Source organism: Pseudorasbora parva, chromosome 11, assembly GCF_024679245.1.
Source record: "Pseudorasbora parva isolate DD20220531a chromosome 11, ASM2467924v1, whole genome shotgun sequence".
NCBI classification, from domain to species: Eukaryota; Metazoa; Chordata; class Actinopteri; order Cypriniformes; family Gobionidae; genus Pseudorasbora; species Pseudorasbora parva.
Window position 1 is genome coordinate 5,044,209 of NC_090182.1, and position 18,724 is coordinate 5,062,932.

Here is an 18,724-nt window from a genome sequence, read left to right on the forward strand (position 1 = left end):
TTTGCTTTTATGACTGGATTTGCGTTTTCCATTATTTAGTCAAGAGTAGCGAGCGTTTTTGTTTTGTTTTTGTAATTTGATTACCATTAAAAAGCAGAAAGCAGGACTATTAGATTAAGTGTTAATCTTGGATTATGCAACAGACATTATACAGCTGCCTTCACACAGTTAATTATTAAGCCAGCGGTTTGTTATATCGGCCTTTTACATGCTATAGCTAATGGTTGTAAATTGACCAAAATATCGGTGGCCGATACATCGTTGCATCTCCAGTATTTAAGTTTTACATTCCCAGAAAAAGATGCAATCAATCGTGTTTAAAACGGAGAGAACAGCAGGAAATCTAACTTACAATAGTTTGGTCTTGATTTTGACAATCTTCTGGTTGAACTGCTGAGCCTGTTTGATCAGTCCCAGAGACTCCAGGGTTTCTGGATCCAATCGCTCTTTTAGCACACCGTCAGGAACACAGATCTGAAAACAACAGACAACAATGCCTCTAATTAGACACTCGTCACCAAAACAGCTGTGGAAGCTCTATCATGAGGATAAGACCAGTATTAAATTCATCAAAACACTAGAATAATATTTCTGCATCCATCAGTGCAACACTGCCCACATCCAACCTCAATGGCCTTCAGCTAGACTTACATAAGACACTAATAACACTGCATAATAAGCCTGTATTTGCATACTAATCAGGCACACAGTTGTTTAACTGAAAATAGGAGAGCAGGCGCACTTGCAGGTCTGGATGAGTCACCCACCGCCATTGCAAAGGGATCCCTTCACAAACTCATTGTGTTCTGCTGCAATAAAGATGGTTCGAGGCCTAGCTCGAAAAACCAGAGCCTCTGTGAAAGTGCCTTGAGTAATTCCAGCACAGTGCTGGAGGTTTGTTCACGGGAGGAGAGCGGCCCTTTGTGAGTACAGTTTAATTTTTCACTAGAGGAAAGAATTTGGGCCACTCAATACTCTAATGCAGCTAATCTTCAGAGTCAGGGGATCGGCCACCCACTTACGTATGCACAGACTGAAAAAAAAAGCATTTCCTCAACCGCACTGTGTGCTGGAGAGAAGAGCGATGCGTCTCAAAGTGCATTACTGCCACACTGTGGCCATGAAGACGATTGCATGCTATTCTACTCACCAAACAGGATCCAACCAACTGGGTAAAATGATCTCTCTTGTGTTTCTCCTCCAAACAGCCGGTCTCAATATCTGCAAAATCAACAATCACACCGGCAGGTCAAGTGTTTTTCTTCTCAGGTCAAGTGAATTTATATGAAGTCAACAGTGTGTATAAATAAAATATTGATGTGTTTTGTACATCTACCACCATTTTAATTGGTCACAACAATTTTCTTTTCTTTTTAAAAAAGACGACTTTTAGACAGCCCATTAAATAAGCTTTGCAGCAAGAAATTAATCCAATCCATCTACGTCAGGGTAGACCAGAATAGACTTATAGTCTTTACAATGCAATGCAATGTATAAAGATTCTAGATCACATGACATTTTCAAAACTGCAGTTTTTTTAAACTTCCAATGCTCTTCAACAAATACCTTCAAAATGATTTTCAATAGCTTTTTTGATACACAGGGTAATATTTCCACAGCATTAAGAGCCTAACATTTGAACAGTATCTAAGTTTTACTTAAACACCAGTCATTACTATACTCTCACAGTCTTTTTATAATTTTTATCAAAGCATTTTCATAACTGAAACTGCTCTCTGAGATTACTGAGGCCTGGTGGTAATGCTAATTATTAATAATTCTTCATAATAAATCTAAATAATTAGAGAAACATATTATTGTAATACACCTGCACATGCAGAGAAGAGAGTGAGAATGTGCAACTGGTATTGTTGTATTAATGCAAAAGACTAGTACCGATGTCATCAGGATCACTATGTATTGAACAACCTATATATATTTGACCACTTATATTGAGAACAATATTTCTTAGGGCTGGACGATAAAGCTATAATTATCGCAAATTTTCCTCGATAAAAAGGTAAGAGTTTGACATTCTTATATGCTAAAAGCGAAATGAAACAGCGCTACTCAGTTGAACCGCGCCACACGGACCATTTATCCGCTCGGCTCAAAGTTCAAACGGCAGCCCGAGCAGATGCATTTACTCACTGATCAAGTCACGCGAGCGAGATCCAGTGACAAAAGCGCTTAAATTCAACGAAGAACATGAATGTCTCTCTCATTTAAACTAGTTTAAAACCAGATGAAACGGTGAAGACAAACAGGAGAAACGCTGTGTGCAACAATACAGTCAGAAGGCTTTTCAATCTACAGATCACCTTCATTTACCATGGATTTAATATAGTAACTAACTGCACCACAGTACTGTAGCAGGTTATTCAAATTGTATCATATTATCTAAACATTTTATTTGTTGTGATCAAGCTGTACCTTTTGTGCATTTATACAAAATGTATTTCAATTGTTTTTCATAAAAATACCCACAGAAACTAATAGTGACCATGGTATTGAGGTGCTGTGTGTGGTTTTACCTGTGGTTATCATGATCTAAATGTATGATACTATGGATGACCAACGGTTCATTTTTAAAGAAATGCAAACACTCAGAATATTTACATTTTAACTTATAAAAATGAGGTTGCTATAATTTTACAGATGTAACAGTTTTTGTTAATGAACATAAATCTGCATCCTAACTCAAGCTACTACTGAAATCAACTAAAGCTACTGTCAAATGTGCATTTCTAGAAGACAAAATATGTACTATACAAAGCCAGGCGACACAAACCTGTTTCATGACTTTAAACAATATCAAGCTATGGAACAGGTTTGTTTTACCCAAAACAAACTTTGCCATATATTCAGTACATGTATCAGCACATTTGAGATGTATCTTTCTATGACTTTCACTTAAAAGCAAAAATCTGCCTTTAGACTTTAAAGAAACAAAGACTTGACATTTAATGTGATAATTATCGATTATCAACTGATATGAAAAAGTGTATTGTGATATTTTTTGGAGACAATTTTCTCTTTTTTCCCCTTTTTTTAACAGGCCAGCAAAATCAACAAACTAAATATGATTAGAAATGGTTTATGACTATAAATATGTCTGCCGAAGGTCTGTCGACTTATAGCTGCAAAACTGTCATTTTGATCTCACGCGGTTTACACATACCGGAACAAAACATACCGGTAATAAACTCACAGGCGTTCAGTGTAGGTTTCGCAAACTGTAGTATCTCCATATAGCATTATTAAATTAACATTTAAATCAATCACAGTGGGCCTGACACACGAACAGCAGGGAATCTGAGAGCTTCATTAGAATAAGTTCAGCGAGACTCTTCAGCTCCTTCAAACTCAGCATCTGATTTATGCAAACATCTGTCAGAACAGCGATCTAGTCGAACACACGACTGCCGTTTAATAAGCATGTTCACTCGAGCGAGTAACAAAACCGTCGCTCAATGCAAACGCATCCAGGCTCTACTTCACCGGGACAAATGAGATGACACTTAAATGAACTGTTTGGCGCACGTTCTTTAATCAGCATTAGCAGGTTTAGACACACGGCAAGACTTACCTAATATACAGAAAACATCAGCTAAAATAGAAGGCATATCGTCCCGCAGCTCCTGAAAGACAAACATGATTGTTTTCAATGGCACATCCCACAAATGTTTACAGCATTTCAATTTCACGGAAACTCAATGTCTCCGTTTTTCCCGCTGGAGATTCAGTTCACTGGAGGACGGTGGACAACACACTAGATGTAACAGAAGTAGAGATGTGAAGTAGGTGATCTATCACTGGTGCATTTCAGCTGTGTTTAGAAGGCTAGTTTCATCTCGCTCGATGAGATGTCACAGCAACAGCAGCAAAGCAATCTGTGTCTACGCTCCATAGATCAAACGCCACCACGGCTGTGAAAGAGCGCATGTCACGTCTCATTTGAAAGTTTAGGCAAAGTCTAAGTGCGACAGCAAACTTCACATCTCAGCAGGACAGAGTTTTTGAAGGTGCGGAGATGGAAACAGTCCAAGCAGAACTTCACACGGTGTCATTTATCCTTGTAATTAGTAAAAACCCTTCTGTCTACAGAGAATGGTTGTAATTTGATTGCAACATCCTCTGTGTCCAGCAGAAAAGGAACAGTTCACCCAAAAATGTATTTTCACCCTGATTGTTCTACATGACTTTAGGCTTCAGCTTACACCTTTTCGGTTATTCTCCTTGTTTGTAAGGGATTTGCTGTACATACATTTTGTTTGATGTTTAGTAACCGAATAACCAAATAAATTTTCAAATCTAAAACAGGAAAAGTAATCAATTACAATGAATGTGAGCTACCAAATGACAAGAGTCCCGTATGAAAGGGGGATTCTGAAATCCACTGCCGCTTCAATATACCTGTATATAGTACATATATCCTAATTAACTTCTAGGGGGGGTAAGAAAATATCGATACACGTGAATATCGCGATATTATGTTTGCCGATACTGTATCAATTCTCAAAAACGCTGTATCGATATTTATATTTATTTATTTACATCCAAGATATGTGGCTTTGTGTTCAGTTTAAACCACAGACTGTATAACACCCAACCGCTAGATGGCAGTGTTATCTCAGAACGTATAACTGACGCGGAGCCGGAGAAGCGCAAGGTAAGTGCGTGCATCGCTAGTGTTTGCATTAGCAAACCCAGCACTCAAGACGATAGCATTATTCTGCTCCTGCAGTTTACAGAGCTAAAGTGTGGACTCATTTCGGCTTCAGCTAAAAAGAAGCCACTACGGAAATCGACAAGAATCATTTTGTTTGCAAAACAGGGCAAGTTAAAATCTAATACTCGGGAAACACATTGAAACAGAGCTCGCTTAACATCCTGACGTCACCCGCGCTGCTGAGAAGCGTTTCGATAGAATGTACTGCACGTTTTCCTCTCAGTAACAAAATAAGCACACGCCAAAAACTGACAGCGGTGGCAGGAGAACGAAAGATAATAGCGATGTGGATATGATGACCAGCTCTGCAGTTCAGTACTAGCAATAGCACTTTATACAATAGACTGCTTTATAGGAAATGGCTTAACTGTGTTAAATATAAAACAAACAGTCATTCAGTCATGAAATGGACGGCACTTTCTGTTGTTAAATAGCCACTGCTATACTGTGAACCTTTAAAACATTTACACATAAAGAATCCTGCAGTCACTTTACATTTCCCTCAACTTAGATTGCACAAAATAGTGATTAGTGATACAAATTATACTGTGTTAATTAAATAAAATACTTTGTCTCGTGTTTTAGGCATATGGTTGTGTTCTTTATTCTTTTAAATGATAAAAAAACAAAAACACACAAAAAAGAAATATCGCAATATATTACAATATATCATATCGTAACCCCTGTATCGTGATACGTATTGTATCGCCAGATTCTTGGCAATACACAGCCGTATTAACGTCATAATTAAAACCTTAATCAATATTTACCTTCCTATATTATTATAATGGTTCTATCCAGTTATGATTTTGCTTTTAGTTTCTCGTTTTCTAAAGTGTATATTTGGTCCCTGAGGGGTGACTGAGGGTCTGGCCTAGAGATGTGTGATGTGTCACTAAACACTGGCAACAAGGTCGTGTGTTTGGATTTTTGAGGTATCACACACCCCTAACATGTCAGGAGTGCAGCAACAGGGTTTGCTCACTAAGCACGTCTTCCAGATATGAAATATGGATGTGTCTTTCATTTAATTTATTCTTTTATTGAAACACTAAAGACTCCAGAGGAGTATTGCCTGTACTATTGTGTGTCCCTCTCACTGAAAGAAAGCATGTTATCAGTATGTTTTGGTTAGAACTGGTTAGAACTGGAGCTTAATCAGCTCCAACCTTGGAGAGACTGTGTATCTGTGTATGTGCGCAAAATTCTGTGCTACAGATCAGAATGGTGTACAATGGGCACCCTAAGAGATGGGTGGACTTTTTGTTCTGGGCAAGCTGGCGCCTGCTCCTGATCTGGAAGGTCACTTGGGGCCTAATTCTGGGGTGAAAGCGTCAACAAGTGACACGTCAGTAGAAACGTGCATCAGATTAACTGACATGAGTGGAAATTACCATGACTGTGCATTGTCTCTGAGCCAATCAGAAGCATCCACATTGCAGTAATGACGTGGATAAGACCTTGAAAACGGTATAACTGTTGGGACAATTGTATGTACGATAGGGCGAGGCAACGAGACGGTGAGAGCGGGAGCGCGGCCTACGAACTCCTTGAGAGACTTGAAGCTGGCTTCTGCTTTTGAAACTGCAAACTATTCTTAAGTAAATTTCTCCTAATTAATTGCAATCCTGACTCTTTTTCTTCATTTCTTCACAACTGGTCCTGGGTCACCCCTAACATAAGCTGTTAACCCCTAACAAGTTTATGTTGCTTTAATGTAGCATTTTATGAATGTTTTTCATATGGAACGAACCGAAATTTAAATGCACCTCTTTATTCATTGATAATCTTCTCCTAAACTCCCCTTTGCGAAACCCTGGACTATATTAAAGTGCCCCTATTATTCATGCCGTGTGTAATATCGCTGTCTGGGAACCTAATCAATCAATCAATCAAAATTGTATTTATATAGTTTTTACATACAACAGTAGTCGGCCATTGTGCTGTACAAGAGGATAAATACATAAATATAATAATGCAATAATAAAAATGAGTTTACATCAAAAACACTAATTTTAAATCTTTAAAATCAGAATAAAGCAATACAAATTTTAAAATAAAAAAAGAACGTTCAGAAATGTAGAAATAAAGAATTGTAATCGTTCTGCAAAGTTGTAAAGTTCAGTGCAGGATAAAGTTATAGTCTCCCAAAAGAAAGAATCGACTCCACCTTCGACTGAACCGTCAACACGAGTCAGTATTGTTTCTAATCTCACTGCGTGACGGTTCTACTAGATAAGATATTTGCATAATGCTATGTTGTACGTTGTCCGCCCGCAAACAACTAGACGCGCCCCTCAAACACGGTATTTTACTGACGACTGCTTCTCAACACGGGATTCCCAAATCAATGCAGGATTCGCAAAACGCTTGCTCTTGAAATATGGGTCAGTAAAAGTTTATTATGACCAGCTGTTCCTTTAGAATCACAACATGTAAGTATGATTAATTATTAATGTGTATATTTTCTACAGGGTGTTCAAAATACGTAGCTTTATATTTTGCAAATTTCCGGCTAACTTACATTATTAGTCTTACTTCTGCTTATCATCTGTGGGCCGCTATCGCCTAAAACTGAGTCTATTAATGCAGATTGTATGTCGCTCTTACTACTTTGAGTAAAGATAAAGGATGGAGCAAGATTTGTATTACAAATTACATCAGTCATTGACGTTAGTGCTCCACTAATGCATGCGTTGTTATTGATACACACTGCTAAAAAAAATGCTTTTCTTACTTTTTGCCTTGTTTCTAGACAAAATATCTAAAAATACATTTAGAAACCTTTACTAGACAAGTTCAAATTATTGTCTTGTTTTGGGAAAGAGTTTTTGCTTAAAATAAGCAAAATAATCTGCCAATGGGGTAAGCAAAACAATCATGTTTTCTGTTTCAATTAAGATTGTTTTGCTTACCCCATTGCTTGATTATTTTGCTTATTTTAAGCAAAAACTCTCTTTATTTTGAGTTATTTTTCCCCCAAAATAGGACAATTACTTTTGCTTGTCTAATAAATACTTCTTGTTTTAAGAATGTTTAGATGTTTGGACTAGAAATGACAAAAATACTAAGTAAGAAAAGCAATTTTTTTGCAGTGCAGTTCCTGCACTTGCACTGCAATACAATAGAAATATCAGTTTGTTGAATGACACACACTTGATGAGGAATTACAGCTGAAACATCTCATTATGAACCTCAAAATGAGTAGCGCATCACTGAGAAACGTCCTGCTGTCGTCATCCTCGTGATGAAGGTTCGGGTTGAGTATCTAGTTTTTCCAATGTTTCATTATCAGACTCGCACTCAGATAAATTGGTAAAATCAACGCCATCATTACGGTCTTTACAGTGTGTAGGATCGCTGAGCTTTAGGAAGCCTCCGGAGCTGATAGTTATGATAATGGCCGTTTAGTTTCCGACACGCTCTGTACGTGGTAGACCAATCACAACAGACTTGGTCATCCGACCAATCACAGCAGAGAGAGATTGATTAATCTAGCAAGTCGTTTGAGAATCACTGAAAAAATCTGGTGATGTGCAATGTATATTATGAGAAAATTAAAGTTTTGACCTTTGATGCATGTAAACTGTTGTAGGAAACATTAGCCTTTAAAATAGCATAATAGGGGCACTTTAATGATACATTGTCGTCATTTTGGAATCCATCCTCCTCGAACTCCTGAAGCAAACACCAAACCAACTTCGTTTTAGCCTGATTTTGCTTAAAATGACATCACACTAGTTTGTTCTTTGATTTCGCTTGATGTACTGTATATGTCGGGCCTTAGTCTCAGTGCAGGTGTAAAGGAGATTGAGGATTGAAATGGGATCAGCACTCACCATAACATCAGCCAGGAGACTGGCAGCCACATCCACCTTCAGATTGCCCTGGATAACATGCCAGCAGAGCTCATACAGGGCGGACTGTAGATCTGCAAGACAACACACACACACACACACACACACACACACACACACGGTTAACTAAAAAACAGCTTTCAGTGATTCAGGCAGTCTCTTGCCCCGTGGGGCCAATGCTTGCGTTCTTCTGTTAGTCATTCATATGCATGAAATGCTTCTGTGTCAAACTTTTTCTTACCTATACAATTCATTGCTGTTCAGTTGATTAAAATGTTACCATTATTAAGATGGCTCCAATAAATTGTGAAGTGGCTTGTAATACATTGCCGTGAGCACTTAACCTTATAAAAAAAACTATATCTATCCACTTTCCTTTAATCCCTCCAAATTTATGCTACTCTAAGCAATGTCTGAAACTTTGTATTCGGAGCACTTGTGTTTATTTGGCGCCTCACGATAAATCGCATCTTGCCATTTAAATAGATAATAAATCAGTTTTGCCCCATATGCATTAACATTTCCCAGTGACACTTTATACAGGGTATCTGCAGGTTTCACCAAGTCAAATTTAAGACTTTTTAAGACCTTTTTAAGACCATTATGAATAAAATTTAAGACCTATATCACGCAATAAAAAAACGCATAGGAAATGCAGAATCACTCAATTAGGCTACTTATAATTATATTATTTAATTTATTTAAATTGAACAAAGTATTAGTAAACGTATTATTCATAGCTCAATCCCACTAGGATTAGCGCATATATATATATATCTCAATTGACCAAAATTAGTTTTTTTTTTTTTTTTTTTTTTATAATTAGGATGCAACATTAACCATATTATTAAGTTAGATGCACAATAGTCACACATTGCAATAAAAATGACAAAATGCATGAATCTTGTTTTGTTATTATCAAAAAAGACTGGTCCAGTAGTGCACTATCTATCTTTAATAACACGATCGCTTGGGGTGGGAAATATGACCAACATCTTAAAAGTAAACCACAGCAATAATTGCTTAATATAAGTAAAACGTTTTCAAGTGATTACGTAATCAAGTAATCGGTCATTAATAAAATTTATTATAAACAAATGACAATAGGACAAATAAATACAATATAAAGATGCATATCTACAAAGAGCAACACCCATCCGTTTTTAGAAATAGGGCTTATTCAACTTCTTTAGACATTTAGATATGTGGGCAAATGCATTCGTCTCAGTGCATGCATTGTTTTAGTTTGGCAGGGTCGCCGCTAGCTTACCTTAAAATGCATTTCCCCACATATCTAAATGTAGCAAAGTAGCTAAGTTGAATAAGCCCTATTTCTAAAACAGTTGGAGTGTTCCTTTAAGTGTAAGTGCTGTTTCCCCGTTTGTGTTGTGGTTATACTATATTAGTTTGCTTTCACTTTGAGAACATACTAATGCGCAGATCCAGCGCTTACTTACACGTCCCAAACTTTTTAACTCAAATCAGGATATAGACATATGGATAATGTGTATATTTGATCGTTCAAGAGTAAGCTTAGGCTAATGAGCCTAGAAATAACACATTCAATACACTCGCGCGAGCGCTGACAGGCAGCAAACACACGCAGCCTGACATCGGAGTTCAGAGTTTACATCACTGTTATTAACTCTATTAGTGCAATCGGGTATATTATACTTTTATTTGGTCATTAAGCAAGATGATGAGAAAGATTAGTCTTTGCGTTCACGATCGCGGAACTGGAACAACCGTCAGACTCAGCTGAAGAATAAAATCCGTTTTATGCGTCTGTGGGGTACGATCAGAAAGAGGCTCGTGCCAATAACACGAAAGCTGATTGGCTGCAATACACGTGGCATGCTTCTCTAATTTGTAGTTGTAATAGAGCGAACAATAGTTGGTCTAGCGAAAGAAAGAACTACAAACACCACAGAACAAACACACACACACACACACACACGTGCGCGCGTGCTGCGGGAGGCGAGAGCATTTCAATGAGGTAGCGTTACATGGACGTAGGAAAATTAAGACCTGTTTAACATTATTTAAGACCTAGAACGCAATGCTTCCGCGAATTTAAGACTTTTTAAGGCCTTATATTTTGATTTTGAAATTTAATACTTTTAAGACTTTTTAAGACTCCGCGGGGACCCTGTTTATAGTTTAGTTCTCGTGGAGTTACATTACTAGCTGGAAATGTTACAGCGGCGTTGTAAATTATAAACAAAAAAACACACATCTTGTCATTACACCGCTTCACACTCGCTGCCACTGTGTGAATTGCCTCCTCAAATGTGTGAATTGGGATGGGATGAAAGTGTGAAGGTAAAGACGTTACAAGCAGCTGTCAAGCAAAGTGGTGTCTGTCACAGTGAACTAAAGCATCTCTAGAGGACGCATATCGGGTATGATAAATAATTTTTTTCTTTTTATAATCTGAGCTCAAAGATAGTAGTGTGCTTGGTACTTCAGCTTAATAGCATAGACTGTAAAATAATATGGACGTAGTGTCCGTGAAGTCACCCATAGGATTCCCATAAGCCTTTCTGAAGCAGTGGGGCGAGCTGGGCGTCGCCATCTTGTGAGCGAGTCATGGCGTGTCACTCCCGGATAACAGAAAATGGGCAAAAAGGCGGGATGTGGGCGGAGCTTAGGTGAGACAATGACTATAGACGGCGGATAAATGGCTATCCATCTGTAACCACGCCCTTAATTATGCAGAACTTTAAGGCTTTATATAACGTAAACTAATGAGTTATAAAAAAAATTGCACTGAATAAATTTGCTGCAGTAGCATATTACATGCGATACAGTTTTTCATGTGTGTAAAACACAACTGATTGTTCATCATTAATCGACATACATAAATGTAAATGTACCCAAATTATCCCAAAGGCTAGTTTTCATTGGTAGCCCCTTTGCCAGATGTTATTAGGCTTAAAACTAAAGAAAATACATGTTAATGTGAAGTTGAATTGTAAATGGATGTTGTTTGGATTGTAATCAAATTTATTGGGTTTATATAAACAAAATTGACAATGTTAATGCAATTCATAGTTTTCAGTCACATGACGGAGCCCTGGAGGGCAAAACCGCCATAGAACTACACCAGCCCCAGCACCAGCCTGTCAAATTTACATCTCAAAACAAAAACATGAGAACACGATGCATGTTTTGGGCACTTATGATCCACATACAGCACCTGCCGCAGTATTTCAATCACTAAAAACAGCGGGACGTTTTTAAAACGCTTTAAAATGTGATAAACACTATGAGTTGCACCAATAATTATTACATTTAGCAAAGTTTAACGCTAATCAATGATTTGTTGATATGGGTTTTTATTTTAAATCTAGTTGTTGCACCACTTAATTTTAAACAGATTAATTACACAGGAAAACCATTAGAAGAGCTGATCAAGCAGCAGACGGAGGGGGAACCGATGCCAGGCTATCTGCCTAAGTGCCTTAATGAACGAAAACAGATATTAAAAAGATTGAATTCAGTTCACACCTTTTTAATGAAAAAGGTGAGCAGATGAGCACAGAATATGAACACAACGCCTTATCTTTTAATGGTTTTCAATGGGAGGGAAAACGCTTAACAAGAAACCTTGTGTTGCACTAAAATTCTGCGTTCACCTGACACAAAGGATGCAACATCAACAAGGTGCATGTTGAATTTGGTCTTTTGATGCACTGTCTTTCTGCATTAATGCTGACTACAACCTGGTAAAAGTGATAGGCGGGCAGAGGAGGAAAGCCTTGTGTAACAGCACATGAAAACTTATGAATAAGTGTTACGTTCCTGCAGTTTGCTTTTTTTGGACAAAGAAAGAAAATGTGTCTTAAAAGTTGTATTAAGGGTTGAATTTTGCATGCCCCATTTTACCAGCCACATGCCTGTTTAAGCAACAAACTGTGCTACTTGTGGGTTTTTATGAGATGTAACGTACATTGTATACTTGCTATAAAAAAAAAGTTACCATACAGCTCTGTGTAATACAAAACATCTGCAATAATTACACTGAATAAAGACCACAACAAAACTCCCAAGAGGTGGTATCTGTGAAGCTTGGCACAGAAGTGAACAGTACACTTCAAAAAAGAAAAAGTAGGGCTGGTCAGTGTGACAACAGCCTCACTGTGGTGGTAGAAAACAGTAAAAACCTTTTTTGCAAGAGCTGTATGATAAATTGAAATCATAAAAACACGATGTGAGCATGTGCAATTCCTAAACAGTGTCCAATCATCAGAATGTAGCGCCCCTACATCTAATGTGTGAACAGAGTGGGTTTACCGTTGCAAAATGGAAGCAAGCGCAGAAACGGGGGAAATAATTCAGGGCACAATAAGGACTTGGTGCCAAAAAAAAAAAAAAAGAGGAATAAACATCTGTGGTTTGGGAATATTTTGGATACAGGAGAGATGATATATCACCGAGCCAGGTAATTTGCAAGACCTGTCAAACTATTGTTTCAGCAGAACACAGTAACACATCAAATCTGTTCCAACACCTGAGGCAGTGCCATGAACAGCTCTACAAGCAGAGCATGGCACAAAAAAAAAAAAAACCTGGACGAACAAAGTACATCCTAAAAATATTTCGAACCAGACGAACAAAAATTGGTAATTTGCAAATTACACACCATATGAAAAGATGTAAAAAAGCATTAAACAAACCAACTGTATCAAGCACACCGCCGCCGGCGAGAACGTCAAAATTCGCTCTGACCGCCTTGCCAACGACGCTGTATGAAGATTCGTGGACGCGCTGCCACTCTGACGTAGATCGAATGCTTGGCCGTTTATTAATGTATTTAAAGCGGCTCGCAAAGCAAACAAGCATGTTGATGGGCAGACTGACCACAAGTAGGGTATAAGTCAACCTCATGAAATCGTTTGAATGTGGAAGAATGAATTGCATTTCCGCTGAAAAACAAGCGTTCTAGCTCCTATAAAATAGAGTTGCGTGACTTCTAAACAAATTACATATCACTATGAAAGATCACATTGTAAATGATAGGGAAACCCGCACAACAATGATCACCTTTTCCTCTATTTTTCTTGGGAACAAATGTGGTTGGAACCAAAGTTTACAGGCCGGCGATCTCTGGATTTCTCTCAGGCGGAGCACTTCTGCATTCCCATTGGTTGCCGCCAAACCGCGTCATAGCTCATTACCATAAAGTTGAGCCGATTTAAACTGTCCTCGATGCCCAAATCATCCACGACGCACCGCGCCGCTCTCGCCGCCGGCTCCCATTGACAATTAATGACTTCCAGCCACCCTGACGCTCTTCCCACCGGCGGTGTAAATGCAGTTATGCAATAATATGATGCCTGCTAGGTGTGTGTAACAAAAAAAAAACTTGAATAACTTTGTTCAATGCGAGTGCCATTTGAGTATTTATCTCACGCACACTGCAAGCCGCAGCTCAGACAGCGTGCGAATACTAAATCAAGTTCTCTTTCAACCCGTTATGCACTTGAACGAACAAATTTATGCAAAAATTATGTCCAAAACCAGTGTTGTCAAAAGTACCGACTTAAGTACCAAGTTGGTACTAAATGTTAAAAATGTGCCTTTCACCCCCTTGTCATTTTAAGCCCTGTTCAAAGGACTCTTAAACACCTCTGATTGGCCATTGCGTTCACAAACTCAACATATGTCTGAGATGAAGAAAATCTGTCAGGGTTTGAGATGCATTGGCTTCCTGGAGACTTTGAGGAGCAGCAAGTGTCAATCACTTCAGATAACAGATCAAACATTGTGAAGAACAACAGACAAGACAGCAATGCTCTGTCAGTTCAATAGACATGTGATATCTTTACTTATTGATTATGTCTGGTCTAGAGGCACGTTACAGCTTTTTTTATAAAGCTCCTATATTCCTTATTATATATTTTAATATTTCCTTTTGAATTATGCAGGTAATGTAAAGCGTGTAAGGAAATATTGTCAAAATCGTGATTGAAATAAAAATAATAATAATCGCAATATCGATCGAAAATGTGTGATTGCATTTTTTTGGGGGGCCATATTGGACAGCCCTAATTTCTGCATGTGAAGGTTGCCGTTTTACGTGGATATTGGAAAAAGACTGAAGTACAAAGCATGGTTTGGAAAATAAATGACAGCAACCAAATGTTACGAATATGATATATGAAAACACTTGGGTTCGTGCTGAATAAGATACATGAACCTGTAGATTTGGATTAACCCTATATTGGATTTTTGTTTTCTATGAATTTATCAATATCATAAATTATTCCACTGGAATCACTTGTTTCTTCCCAAATCCTCAGTCAATATCACCCTCTGTCTCTTTCTTTATTGTGCATTTATGTAAGCATTTATTAGTGAATGACCCATTACTGGTTAGACTAGGTCTCTTCACATTGTGCTTAACCCCAGGTTATTGCCACTTTTTAATCTGTGTAATACACGTTTCACACTTACAATTTGCACCATTTATCACAAATGTGCAAATAAAGAAGTTGACCCAGGGTTTAGGAATGTACAGTGTGAAACGTTGGCTTATGAATACCCAGGATTAATTGTTAAGTTAATCGTGGGTAAAGTATGAGCAGTGTGAAAACTGAAGCATAACCCAGATTTCCCTTTACCCGGGGTTTAGATTGAAACAGGGTTAACTAGCAAAAGTGTAAAAGCGCCCTAGGCTGCGTCCAAAAATCAAATACTCTCGAGTAGATACTTATTTTGAATAAGTAGGGTGAATTCAGGTTGAATAGGATACTTTTTCCTGGTCATCTCAATGGCAAAAAGTGTCCCAATCCACATGAATTCAACCTTAGTACTTCACGACAGCTTATATAAAAAAAATTATTATATATATATATATAATGATTGTAATCTGAACGTACTACATTCACCATGTCATAAGTTGTGTCACTTCACTACCATTCACAAATCCTCTCCCGTGGCCTCATGGGATAGTAAAGTGTCCATCGTATGTGCACTTTAGAAGAAGTAGGTCAACCGGGTACGTTTTGTCTTCCGTTTTATCAGTACTATCAATTCAACATCCTTCTTTTTTCACAAGTTTTTTGCCTACTATACAGGGAGTGCAGAATTATTAGGCAAATGAGTATTTTGACCACATCATCCTCGTTATGCATGTTGTCTTACTCCAAGCTGTATAGGCTGGAAAGCCTACTACCAATTAAGCATATTAGGTGATGTGCATCTCTGTAATGAGAAGAGGTGTGGTCTAATGACATCAACACCCTATATCAGGTGTGCATAATTATTAGGCAACTTCCTTTCCTTTGGCAAAATGGGTCAAAAGAAGGACTTGACAGGCTCAGAAAAGTCAAAAATAGTGAGATATTTTGCAGAGGGATGCAGCAGTCTTAAAATAGCCAAGCTTCTGAAGCGTGATCATCGAACAATCAAGCGCTTCATTCAAAATAGTCAACAGGGTCGCAAGAAGCGTGTGGAAAAACCAAGGCGCAAAATAACTGCCCGTGAACTGAGAAAAGTCAAGCGTGCAGCTGCCAAGATGCCACTTGCCACCAGTTTGGCCATATTTCAGAGCTGCAACATCACTGGAGTGCCCAAAAGCACAAGGTGTGCAATACTCAGAGACATGGCCAAGGTAAGAAAGGCAGAAAGTCGACCACCACTGAACAAGACACACAAGCTGAAACGTCAAGACTGGGCCAAGAAATATCTCAAGACTGATTTTGCTAAGGTTTTATGGACTGATGAAATGAGAGCGAGTCTTGGCCGTGGCTGTATTGGTAAAGGGCAGAGAGCTCCAGTCCGACTCAGACGCCAGCAAGGTGGAGGTGGAGTACTGGTTTGGGCTGGTATCATCAAAGATGAGCTTGTGGGGCCTTTTCGGGTTGAGGATGGAGTCAAGCTCAACTCCCAGTCCCAGAGTCCTGCACGGGTCCATTTTTGGAGACCCGCCCCCGCCCGTACCCGCAAGGTTTAGCACCAGATCCGACCCGTGACCCGTGAAAATATCAAAATTAAATCCGCACCCGCCCAGACCCGTTAATATTTGGCCCGTTACCCGACCCGTGCCCGCGATAAATCACACGCTAAAACATTAAAATTAAAACATGCTTTATTTTTTATCCTGCACCTCTCTCAACATCAACAGCGTCATGAATGGGCTAATGAAACAGGCAAAAGTGCCTTTAAAGACTCATTGTCAACAATTTCATATAGCTACTCCACTCACCAACTTTACTTTTACTTCATCCATTGCTACTCCTGCAACGCTCGCTCCATCTGCATCAACAAAAGTTTCAATGTCGCTGTGGTTGTGACGTGATGGGTCAAATGGCATATCGTTGTTGCGTGTGTGTGTGTAATGGTAATTCGGACATAGAAATTGTAATAGCCTACAATGTGTTCGATGGGGGATGAAGAAGGCGGGAACCGGTGAACATTTAAAAGACTTTAACCAAACAAAACGAAAGTAACGTGGGCAGCCCTCATGGACATCTGCCAAGCGCACACACATAAAACGTAAACACAACTGAACGTCAAATCCAGGTCTGGTGATCTCTCGTCCTTATATGCTTCCGAGCTCCCTCAGAGGACTCGAGACCGGCGTGGCTCGCAGGTGACGCTCATTCACAATCACGCGCCGGTCTCGCTGGCTCGCTCTCGCTCGCTCTCTCGTTCACTTTGCCACAGACATATATCCGCATCCTAATATTGCCATCCGCGCTACTACCCGCCCGCACAGAGTTAATTATCCGCCCGCATCCCCGCCCGTGAATTTTATAAATGTCACAATCCACCCGTTTTAGCCACTTTTATGCGGGTACCCGCGGATACCCGCGGGTACCCGACCCGTTGCAGGACTCTGCCCAGTCCTACTGCCAGTTTCTGGCAGACACCTTCTTCAAGCAGTGGTACAGGAAAAAGTCTGCATCCTTCAAGAAAAACATGATTTTCATGCAGGACAATGCTCCATCACATGCGTCCAAGTACTCCACAGCGTGGCTGGCAAGAAAGGGTATAAAAGAAGAAAATCGAATGATATGGCCTCCTTGTAGCCTAGAAATCTAGACGCACCCTAGCGGCAGCAAATTTACTTTGCCCGCAAGTGTGGTCTAGCAACTCTCAATTCCTATCTGAGCTGTATTCCTCAGAATCTGGACGGCCCAATCACATCGTGTAGGTAGGCTATAGAGTCGGCGGGCGGGGCCATAATGACGACAGCCGAGTTGCGTTTGCGTGCTTCTAGTAACACAGTCTTCTAGTAAACACAGAAACTGGCGAACGACGGCGGTCTTTTGAATCAGCTCTGCCCGCGGCTCCGGAAGACTTGGAGTTAAGCTTTCCTCTGAGAAAAGAACAAAGAGCGGCACTGAAGTCATTCTTAAAAAGGGAAGATGTGTTCGGAGTTTAGCCGACCGGATACGGCGAATGTTTAATCAGTCAGCGAGCTCCCCTTCACCGTCGTTGCTCCGGTTGGTGTACCGCTATCCTATCACGTGCAGAGGGAGTTTGAAAGACAACCGTTTATCCCGCCCCTCGGACTGAGCCCTGTCTATGGTGAGTTTCCAGACCAAACATCTTGATGTGGGTCTGGCTTGTCAGGCTAGCCTCCTTGTTCACCTGATCTGAACCCCATTGAGAACCTGTGGTCCATCATCAAATGTGCGATTTACAAGGAGGGAAAACCGTACACCTCTCTGAACAGTGTCTGGGAGGCTGTGGTTGCTGCTGCACGCAATGTTGATGGTGAACAGATCAAAACACTGACAGAATCCATGGATGGGCGGCTTTTGAGTGTCCTTGCAAAGAAAGGTGGCTATATTGGTCATTGATTTGTTTTTGTTTGGTTTTTGAATGTCAGAAATGTATATTTGTGAATGTTGAGATGTTATATTGGTTTCACTGGTAAAAATAAATAATTGAAATGGGTATAAATTTGTTTTTTGTTAAGTTGCCTAATAATTATGCACAGTAATAGTCACCTGCACACACAGATATCCCCCTAAAATAGCTAAAACTAAAAACTAAAACCTCCAAAAATATTCAGCTATGATATTTATGAGTTTTTTGTGTTTATTGAGAACATGATTGTTGTTCAATAATAAAATTAATCCTCAAAAATACAACTTGCCTAATAATTCTGCACTCCCTG

At 39.3% G+C, this 18,724-nt stretch overlaps 1 protein-coding gene across 2 annotated transcripts in view; it reads right to left on the reverse strand.

Annotated features, from left to right (window-relative positions):
* Positions 1-18,724, reverse strand: part of thoc2 (THO complex 2) — a 145,591-nt gene that overhangs the window by 124,065 nt on the left and 2,802 nt on the right. For both annotated transcript variants that reach the window (XM_067456848.1, XM_067456846.1), the window contains exons 3-6: positions 8,572-8,663; positions 3,590-3,641; positions 1,151-1,221; positions 353-474 (exon numbers count right to left, since the gene is read on the reverse strand). In XM_067456848.1, the coding sequence (XP_067312949.1) occupies positions 353-474; positions 1,151-1,221; positions 3,590-3,641; positions 8,572-8,663 (337 nt within the window). The remainder of the gene's footprint in view (positions 1-352; positions 475-1,150; positions 1,222-3,589; positions 3,642-8,571; positions 8,664-18,724) is intronic.